This window comes from Aythya fuligula, chromosome 1 (genome assembly GCF_009819795.1).
Source record: "Aythya fuligula isolate bAytFul2 chromosome 1, bAytFul2.pri, whole genome shotgun sequence".
Classification (NCBI taxonomy): Eukaryota; Metazoa; Chordata; class Aves; order Anseriformes; family Anatidae; genus Aythya; species Aythya fuligula.
The window spans coordinates 147791206-147801966 of record NC_045559.1 but is presented as its reverse complement, the minus strand read 5'-3'; the positions used below and the strand labels follow the sequence as shown (position 1 = coordinate 147801966).

The 10761-nt window shown below is 38.4% G+C and overlaps 1 protein-coding gene across 1 annotated transcript; it reads right to left on the bottom strand.

Annotated features, from left to right (window-relative positions):
- Window positions 1-1610: 1610 nt before the first annotated feature.
- Window positions 1611-10436, bottom strand: ARGLU1 (arginine and glutamate rich 1). Its single transcript, XM_032186778.1, has 4 exons — window positions 9824-10436; window positions 5513-5738; window positions 3104-3187; window positions 1611-1820 (listed from the first exon to the last, which is right to left on the bottom strand). The coding sequence occupies exons 1-4, from the start codon at window positions 10192-10194 to the stop codon at window positions 1656-1658; spliced, it is 846 nt and encodes a 281-aa protein (XP_032042669.1). The 5' UTR covers window positions 10195-10436; the 3' UTR covers window positions 1611-1655.
- Window positions 10437-10761: the final 325 nt, after the last annotated feature.

The window sequence follows — 10761 nt, the reverse complement described above, 5'->3', positions numbered from 1 at the left end:
TTCTCTTGAAATACAATATATAGAAACAAATTTAAATACAGTAATAGTGTAGGTATTTTACTGTCTTTGCATTTTTTTCTTGACATACTGGACAAAGAGATACACATCAATCTGCCCCGAAGCCCAGGTTTCACACAAAGCATGTTGAATATACTGCTGTCAGTGACACACTCAACTTGCTCTCACATTTAATTTGCCAAATCTACAGAAACAGATCTGTAGGGAATATCAGGAATTATTTCCATCTTTGTCCAGCAACATTCCAATGCTCAGGCAACTACTGATATTTTTCATCCTATGTTTACTACAGATGTTCCATACCAACAGGAAAAAAAGTTTTTAAACTGGACAAGACATACCATTCCAGGTTTTGGTAAAACTGTAAACATAAAGGGGATTTTATATATAGTTTTCAATCTGTAGTTTAATTTTTCAAAATAAAACCTGTACATACAAGCGAATAACATTCAAGACCTTGTATATGCATTACAGTTGCTTTCTGGCTAAAACAATACATTTAAACAAAGTCTTACTTCCTGCTTTCATTTGGGGGGGGGAATTTAATTTTTAAATCCTTTAGGATCCATCAGATTCATTATATGGTAATGATCTTCACTTATAACAATATACTATATTATGAGGCAAACTGAAGGGGATTAGATACTGAAGTATTGGTGTGGGTGCAGTAAGCCATACAGCTGTTTAAACATGATACTACAGCTGAAATAAGTCTCTGTCAGAAGAAAAAAACAACATTCATGAAAACAGCAGCAGCCATTAAAAACATTCACAACTGCAGGGATTTTTTACTGTGTGTAATTTTGCATTTTAAGTAGGAGAAGCCACAATAGTTTAAAGCAAAATTAAAAAAATACCACTATAGTCTTGAATTTAATAATGTGAATTGTCACTTACAGCTGTTTATAGAAGTGTACTAAAAAAAATTTACTTAAACATATGAATTTAAGACTTTCACTTTATTCAGCAAATTGGTTTATTTACACAATGGGGAACGCTGGTTGAACGCTGTCAATGTAATAAAAACAAATCTAACAGAGACAATACTGAACTCTCTCTATGTATTCATAGCAGAAATGACAAACTATTTCCTTACCTGTATCAGGAACATCAAGCGCAACAATGGGACAGTATCATAGGACACTGATTTAACAATAAGCCACAGAGGTCCAGTAATACCATGGCAATTTACTCATGTATTTACTGACTTAAAAAAAAGAAAAAAAAGAGTCAGCAATACCCAGTATAAAGTTCTGTCAATTATCAGAGTCAAACTCTGATGAGTAGGTCAATTAAAACCTTATCAGATCATCCACAATTCATAGTGACCTGATCTTTCAGACCACTAATACAGAAACAAAACATGTGAGAACAGATTTCCCTCTAAAAGGCAACAATGATCTGATAAGGGTTTAACTTAATGGAATTTAAAAAAAAAAAAAAAAAAAAATTAAGAATTGCAGAGCACAGCCCCTATTAGAACAAGCTAACTTTCCAGACTTTCAAAAAAAGACAAAAAAAAAAATTGAGAGAAAAAAAAAACACTTCAACATGAAGCTACCATACAAAGTTTTTGTTGTTGTTGTTTTTTGTTTCCTTTTTTTTTTTTTTTCCTTGTAAGAGTTCAGAGTTACAATTTAATCCTGGCTCTTTAGTGAGAAGGACAGTTTTGGCCTAGACTTTCCTTTGCCCAAGATAATTTTTTGCTCTTCCTTTTGCTGACGTTGCCTCTCTTGTTCTAGTTTCATCCTCTCCTCATGAATCTTTCTTTGTTCTTCAACAATTTTCAATTGTTCTTCAGCCTACATATGAAAATGGTAGAATTTAGGCCAACATATTTTGTAGTCATAACAGCAATTTACAAGTCTGTATCCAATATCCAATCCTGCATACTGCAAGCATATTTGAGCTAGATGCCATAGCTGGTTCAATGGAACTATTTATAAAATGGTGACAAAGTGAGTTTAGAAGAAACACTCAAAGTTTTAACATTCATAGCTAACATTATCAAAATCTTGAATGCTTATTTACAATGTTTTTCAGCATTGCTATGCAAACAATGCATTACATTTGAAATATGAAAATCAGTGTATAAATAGAGAAATCTTCCTGACACCTGTCATGTCAGATGAAGTCATAATATAACAAAGTAACAGACCTTCAAACAAAGGTCTCCACCTCCAAGATCTATCTGTAAGACCCTCCTAATTCAAAGCAATTTCTATTTGATTTATAACACGGTCAGTCTTTATACTGACTTAAGATTCTTAGAGCTATTCCAATGGTCTTCTGATTCTTACTTTGTTAATTACACCATTTAACAGATTTCCTTATTATCCTGTTTCCCCCATATAAGGTTGGGAAAAGGATAAAGCACAAACACCAGTGGAGAGTGTGATCTGAACGAGACATAGCTCAAGCAGTTTTAAGAAACATCATATTTACTCAAGAAGGTTATAAACACTTCAGCAATTCACACTGATAACATTCAAACAGGATAAAAAAGCTTAGTTTGGTTTATTTGATTAATGTTTGATTAATTTGATTAATGAGTTTGGTTTAATTGATTAGAATCAGCTAAATGATACTGAATATCTGCATGAAGAAGCAACCTGCTTAAATAATTTTGGAGATCAACATAAAACGGACTTCTGTAACTTAGAAGTTTTAAGCACACATTGAAATTCTCTTTCAGCACTTTGCATTATCAACATACTAGTCTCAAATCCAGTTTATACTTGTCCCGCTCAACAAGGTAGAGTAAGTTACTTCTGTTCTAGAAGCTGAGTAAGTTTGCAAACTTATTTCACCCTTCCCCATGAAATACAGTTAAAAACATATTTTTTAAATACTGAAGGCAGCAATCTTCCTCCAAATTAATAAACGGCTAGAAGTATTTTTTCAATTAATGTTATTCTAAGTGTCTGGTTTCTTATTCTCAAGGGAAACAGCAATGCTACTAGCATAACCGGCAACAGAGAAGTTAAACTCTAGAAAGCTTTGATTTGCTTATTTTAATTACGTTGCAAATCAGGCAGAGAGACCTGTATTCCTCTATAAAACTGTTAACTATGTCTTTACATACCAGTTTAGCTTGTGCTTCTGCAATTTTTCGATTATTCTCTTCTAGTATTCGTTCTAGTTCCTCACGCTTTGCACGCTCTTCTTCCTAAACGGGAGGACAGGGCAAGATGTTAGTAAAGTATAACATTCAACTCCGTTTGTTCACTAATCTTTCTCAGAATTCTTTCGTGAACTGACTTAAAGTGGCAGCTTTACAGCCACCAATCTCGTCTCACAACGGTACATTGTGCAGCCACTAAAACTGGTCTCATCTCTCATACTAAATTTAAATCATCCCCGCCCAGTCCAAACAGCAACCAACTAAACCCTCCCTAAGCACAGAATCCTGACAGTTTATTACTACAATTTTAATATCACACAAATCAACAAGGACAACTACAAAAACTCGATAGTATTTACCAAATTAAAAAGTAATATATAAAATATAAATAAGTGAATAGTTTGTCTCACCATTAAGTATACCTACGTATTCTTTACCTATACTCCTTTAATCAGCATTAAAAGTTGAATATTTACTGTCTTGTCCAGTGTCCTGCAGAGTGTGCTCCTCGGCTGCCATACGCGCCAGCTTCCTCTTTAAAATGATTTGTACTGTTAGCTTGGCAATACCTGCATCAGCAGCTCAAACCATTTATAAGAAACAACATACAAGGAAGGCTGAGCTGAGGAATGCAGATGTTTATGATAGGAAGGAACAAAAATATGTAAATCATTCCTAAGGCAAACAATTAATAAGAAAAATACATTTACTGTTAGTGAAAAATACAAATGGTAATCCATACTTCATGGAGCTATGGGCTTCCTTCATGGGGAGAATGGACTTAACATTCAATATTTTGACAATTTTAAGACAGATGAAACTGTCATTTGCAGTCTGAAACTTGGAATTCTGGAATCCAGGAAAGGCAAGATCAGGAAATAACGCCTTGTAATTGTTGTTTTCTTGGTGAATTTTATGGAACTCTTTTATGCAACCCATAAATATGAAGACTGCGTGAAAGATTTTGAGGTGTTTCAGTTCACATAATATATATCCAAATTATTTGAATATTTGGAAGATTTAAAGTTAGCCAGAGGTTTGTGTCTGTGTAAGAAAAAAAAGTTAATATGAACAAAGCAAGCAAACGAAGAGAAAACTTCTTACTATGACTAGTAACCAGCTACTAGCTAGCACACTTCACTCCAGGCATGGAAGTTTATTCTGCATTGCAAAGAACTGATGGGGCGTCTCCACATCATATTGACTATAGCAAAAACACTTAAAAAAAAAAAATCAATCTGATAAAACAAAAACCTGTATATATAAAGCATTTGCTGAATATACACATCTAAATATCTAAATTCAACTTCAATTCTTTTATAGTCAAGGTCTGAACTTAAAAAAACAGATGTTATTTAATATCCCTAATATTTGTTGTAATTTTTTTTTTTTTAATTTCAAAGACTCTGTGACAGACAGGTCACATTTAGTATGAAGGGCAAAACTTCATTGCTACTCTCTCTCCTTTTGTAAGCCAATCAATATATTCATTTAAAATAAACTGTACATGAAGTGCAGAGTAAAAAAAGTGCTTGACACATGACTGTTTACTGCTAATTTTCTTCACACAATTTAAAGTTTGTCTTGACATTTCTGGATCCTGGAATGACTGGTGCAGGCAGGCAGGCAAAGCCTTTAGTAGCAAATTACTGTCTCACAGAAAGACATTTTCAGCTTCTGCTCCAGCTGCTGATTAAAAAAAAACACAACCCAAGTCACATGTTCAGCTTGACTTCAGACATGGGCAACCTGCTCTTTTATAACTTCTAGGGAAAAAAGGAATTGTTAGTAGATATTAAAAATGGAAATAATGATTTGGACATAGATCCTTCGTGAAGACGTGGATGGGCTTATGCTCGAAGTCCCAGAATTAGTCCAATGTATGCTCAAGGAAAATGTTTGTTTTGAATGGAGAGTAAGAAACCTATTTGTTAAAGACAGGTACTGCAGCTCAGTGCTGGACCCTGCTCTTTGCCTGACTGAAGGCAAAAGCCTCTTACAGTCTAGGGTAAACAAAATGAAACAAATGAAGGATACATAATTACAGATTTTTAATACCCTTCCCCAAAAAAGAAAGGACCGTTGATAAATCCTGCAGCCATGGCAAAAGTTTCAAACAATTCTGAAATATGTAGGTCAGTTCCATTAAAAATCAAGTATCCTTGTTCAGGTTTTAGGAGAGTAACTGTTTAAGTATCAGTGAGCTCCTCTGAATAGGCTAAAAATTAAGTTTCGCAGCAATGCAAGTTTGTACGAGAAGGGAATTAGATTTGCAGTATTCCATCTCTTTCTGAACCGAACAGGAGGCACAAACCGACACTGAAAGTTTTGCCATGGACTGTCTCTACTTTCCAAACGACCGAGCGTTACCTCTCTGGCTTTTTGTGCTGCAAGTTCAGCTTGTCGCTGTCGCTCGAGTTCTTCGAGCAACTGTTTTTCCATGATGCGCTTAGCCTCTTCCACCCTGCGGAGAACCTCTCGCTCAATCTCATCCTTCCGTTTCTCCAACTCTTCTTCTACGCGTTTAGCCACAAGCTCTTCCACTCTTCGAGCAGTTTCTTCCTCTATTAGTTTCTCTTCAATTTCTTGTTGACGGCTAGAAAATGCAAACATGAAGATTACCTTTTTAATCAATAAAAAGGGTTGCAGTAAAATGAACTCCTGCAAATGCAAAGCACCAACCACACTACTGAATCAACTTCTAATGGTTTTATCTCACATACGTTGGATATTTCAATGTTTTTCCCTACACTGAAGAACATATTGTAGTGAACGTTCAGGCAACCTGTGTTTCAACCACAGGGACCATTAAGATCATACCATATTTAGCATCTCTCCTTATCTCTAGACTGTTAAGCTTAAGAAGACAGCTTATCATACTACTTCTTGAGACGAAAACCCATAGTTTTTAGGGAAAGAACACCTCTCCACCAAGTTTGGTCATCCTTCACCCTTTAGGAATTTAAATGGTTTCAAATGTAGTCATAATATATTGCAAAATCTTGTCTTAAAACAAACATCTCAGTGGCACCAAGCTAATCGGAAGTGATACATTTTGTAATTTGAGTATTTATTAAGAATTCTAGGTGTTGTTTCTGCAATCTACTTATCCAATATCTCATCAAATTTCAAATACTTCAGCTCTCCTCTAACTTGTCTACTGCAGCACTCTGTTTCCACTGTAATTATCCAAAACACAATATACCAACACCAAGCACTAAAAAAATACTTGCAACCTTTACGGTCTTTCATGTCCTGAAATTTTGAAGCATTTTTAAATGTCAACTTTACTTTACATATGTTTAGCAACAACATTATTACTTAGTTTGATCACTGTTTAAGTTTTCATTAAAAAGGATACAGAATGATTAGGTCAATTCCCAGGTTTATTATGAAATGAAGAAAGAATATCTTCCAGGTAGTAATCACTAGTACAGTACGGCAATTAGATATCCAAATATTAACTATGTTCTTTTTACAGAGTGAATACTGTATATGTATGTTTCAGATGGCACTATTCATTTAGGATTATTACAGGCTTTGGGGGAGAATGCTGCTCTTTTTAAACCTTGAAACTGAACCTTCATTTTAAATATTCTATAAAATACAAAACAATCTTATAAACCTATCTTGTGGCCTGTCAGCACCAGAAAGCCACAATTTAGAATGACATCAATCATTGTTAGTATCCTAATATCCTGTAATTTTCATAATTCTTGCATATTTCTATTTATACCGAGACACGTAAAAAGAACTTTATGTATAGGAGATTATGAAGTATAGACTGCAAATCTAGATAGTCAGCTGAAATACCAAGGTGAAAGGCTCAGAAATTGTTCACACATCTTTTCAACCAAACGCATAGTCCCTCTCCTTTATTGAAAAGTTTTGGAAATCCCAACTTAGACATTCAACCCCAGAAGACTAAATTTATTCTTCCATTTCTCAGTAGATAGCAAATTTTTCCAATGACACATTGGGCCAGCGCTCACTTTTTCTAAAGTGACAAAGTATCCTGAGGTAATTTTCTGAAGGGAAAAAAGGTCCCCATCAGTATCCAGAAAAATACATCAGACATGTCTTTGCCAAGTCAGTAACTTGTAGGCCTTTTTTGGATGGAAGTTGGATAACGGTCAAAAGTTTTTTTTATTATATACACACATATATATATCGGTTAATACCCTTTATATACCAAATAACTTTCTTTTTTAGAAAAAAATATTCCCTCTTAGCATTATTTATTCAGTCACAAGTACTTTTACAGTCCCTGAAACGATACAAAGTCTTTTCTAGAAATCTGTTTTTCAGAAAGCTCACAATCAAATGTTTATTCAATTATTTTAGCTTCCTTTAATATTAAGAAAATGAGAATAAAAGTTAGCTAATTGAATAACGATAGTACAAAGTTATAAAAAACCCTAACGCTCAGCGCTAAAGTAACTTTTCAAATATCCTCAGCAATCAATGATGCATTCAAATCAAGCACTGTGCGTTGCACAAATTTCATTCTTCTCGCCTCCACAAATTCCATTTGTATTCCACTAAACTGAGCAAATACACCTTTTCGCAAGCATAGGCAATGACAGTTTTATAAATATAAACTGTTCAATATACAGGACTACATTTCTTGGAGCACTGGAAACAAAAAGAAGTGAAACAGAAGTAAGATCAAATCTATTCACAAAATTCATTTATAATGAATAATGTTTATGGATAATGACAATATACTTCTAACCATTTACTGGTGTCTCAAGAAAATCAAGTTACAAACAAAGATACATATCTCATCAGTGATTTAATAGTTGATATCAACTATATTTTTTTTTAATCACTTATAGTACATTATACACAGATTTAAGTTTATCACCCTGACTTACTGAGCAATAACCCCAGAGAAACAGAGAGGCCATTAACGTAAAAATATTTTAGTATGCTCCATTTAATTCCTAAAACTAATTTTAGAAAATTTGAAAAAAAAGCAAATGCTTAGCAGTTGGCAGATTTCTGAGGAAAACAACAACAACAACGCTTATTTATCATTTTTATGAAAACTTTGCTATAGAAAACTATAATTTACAAATAAAATCAGGAGTTAGGTCTGTGTGTTAAGATTTGACAGACACAAGAAGAAAGTCACTTTCGATATATAATTGTCTGCTAGTTAATTTAGTCAGCAAGAAATTACTTATTTTATTTCCTGAGTATATGTAACACAATTTATAAATGAGTTCAGATATCACACTTGTATGCTGCATTAAGATTTATTGTTTGATACTGGTTTTGAAATTTGAAGTACATTTTGGAAACATCAAAATTCTATGTCTAACCTTTTCCAATGTTGTTTCTCACTCAATAGTTTACTATTCTGTTGCCAATATCAACCAAACACTCGTGCTGCAGAGACTTCATGAGTATAATTTCAAAGTTTTCTGACTTGCATAGAAAACACCGCAGAAAATAGACTTGAAATGTATGTTGCTACATCAAATTCATTGAATGAACAGGCTACTTTCAATCAAAGCACTCCACTGAAGCAAAACAGATCAAATATTTTAAACATATTGTTAAGCACATTCCGAAGGTGCGTGGATTTTTTTTTTTTTTTTAATTTTGGTTCTGAAAAAAAATGTAAACTGCAAAATTAGGGCTAATGATTCAAAAAGCATGTGATGTTTTTGTGTACATTTGTATTGCTACATTAAGTTTCTATGACATCACTGTCAAATTCTGAAGTTAGGAAAGGAAATTATCCAAAAAAAAAAAAAGTGACAATTCAGGGTGATCAGACCTTCTGAACTACAAAATAGTATTTCATTAGAGTAGCACAACTGAAATAAAACTCCAACCTCCACCGAAAAATTAACAGAACTAGTTGACTTCACACATACAAGTGCTATCTCTAGACTTGGTGCTCTAAGGAGCGAGGGCTGCATCAAAGAAGAATTACTTTAGCACAACTCGTGCAGCTGTTGTTACCGTCTGTTGAAGGTCTCTTTCTAACTGTCCGTTCTTAAGGACATTGCTAGACATCTTTAATGTACAGCAACAATCACTTTAAAACGTACACCCAACATTAAACATGATTTACGTATCTTTATGGACTTCAGAAACTTATTATATTCCCCACAATGAAAAACTGAAAAAGGAAAAGCTTTATTATAAAACAAATCTCTGGATCTCACTGTCCCATTTAAAGAGGAACGAAAAAAGTAAAGTAAAACGCAAGGTTACAACAATGGTTGCTTAGCACTTCTTGAAACCCTAAGATGGGCAACTCCAAATGCCTTTGCTCGACGCATAATAAGTACCACGCACAGAAGGGGAGGGGCAGAAAGTGTGGCAGTGCAGCACAAAAGCTGCGGTGGCGCGAGGCCTCAGAGGCAGAAAGAAGTTTAAGAGCAGCGCAGGGAGAGCGACAGATAGGAAGTGAGCAGCGCGTCTGGGTGACAGGGAGGCGACGTGCAGCAGCTCTCGCTCTGAGTGGGCGGCTTTAGCACTCTTGAGCCTTTAGGAAGGGGAGGATGGCGGGAAAACAGCAGAAGCTAGGCCTCAGCGACGGCCACTAGGCGCCTTCTCCCCACGAGCAAACGACTCCAGCCTGGGGGAGGGAGGCGAGGCGAGAGACAGGCCCTGCGGCACAGCGCACCCCCTTCCTCGCCCAACCCCCCCGGGATGCCCCACCCAGGCCCAGCACTCACATTTTTCCGCTGCCGCTCGAACTCGGCTTTTTCTCCTCTCCTCCCCTTCTGCTTCTCGTCCAGGCTGCTGCGCTTGCGCACCGTGCGCCCGAAGATGTCGATGCGGTCGGGCGGGGACGAGGCGCGCTCGCGCTCGCGCTCCACGGTCGCGGCGGGAGGAGGGGGCCGTGTTGAGCGGGACCGGGACCCGCGACTCCCTGCGCCGTTTGCGTTGCTCTCCCGGGACTTGGAGCGCTTCCGCGCCCGCTCCTTCTCCCGCGAGCGGGACCGCGAGCGGCTCCGGTTCTTCTTGTTGTGCTTGGAGCTCTTGGTGTGCTTGGAGCGGGACGAGCTGCGGCTGCGGGACCGGCCCATCCCGGCCGAGGAGAGGAAAAGGCCGCGCCGGCGGCCGCCCGACTACCCCCGCCCCCTTCGCTAGCAGCGCCCGTGGAAGGCACGGGGAAGCTCCGGGCGCATCAGCGCCGCCCGGCCGGGCGCCTCGTCCCCTCTCTGTCCCCTCGCTCCGCGCGGCGAGGGCGAGGACGAGGAGCGGGCCCCGAGAGCGGCAGCAAGTCCGGGCGCAGACAAGATGGCGGCCCTTAGCAGAGCGGTGACTCTCCGCCCGCCCCACAATGCACCGCGCCGCAGCTCGAGCCGTTTGCTCCCCCTCCCCGCCACCCCCGCCTCCGGCGGCTTTCCGGAGGTGCACGAAGCCGCTCGGCAGCCTTCGGTAGCCAATGAGAGGCGGCGCTGTGGGAGTGAGAGCCCGGCAGGCAGCGTTTCGCTCTGCGCATGCGCGGGGCTGCCGGCCGTTGCGCAGCCCTCGCCACCAGTTTCGGGGGCGGTTGTGTGGGGCCGGCGCCCTGTGGGGCCGTGTGTCGGGGGGCAGGGGGATAAGGGGGGCGGTCGGCCTCACGGAGGGCCGCCGGGCCCTGGGCCCCG

Bases quoted from the DNA above. Each gene is read 5' to 3' on its own strand.
- ARGLU1 (XM_032186778.1), bottom strand. From the start codon at position 10,194: ATGGGCCGGTCCCGCAGCCGCAGCTCGTCCCGCTCCAAGCACACCAAG. The intron at 5,739-9,823 runs GTGGGGCATCCC...TGCATTTTCTAG, and splicing joins AATGTGAGTGCTGGGCCTGG to CCGTCAACAAGAAATTGAAG. The intron at 1,821-3,103 runs GTATGTAAAGAC...TTTCATATGTAG, and splicing joins CAGAAGCACAAGCTAAACTG to GCTGAAGAACAATTGAAAAT.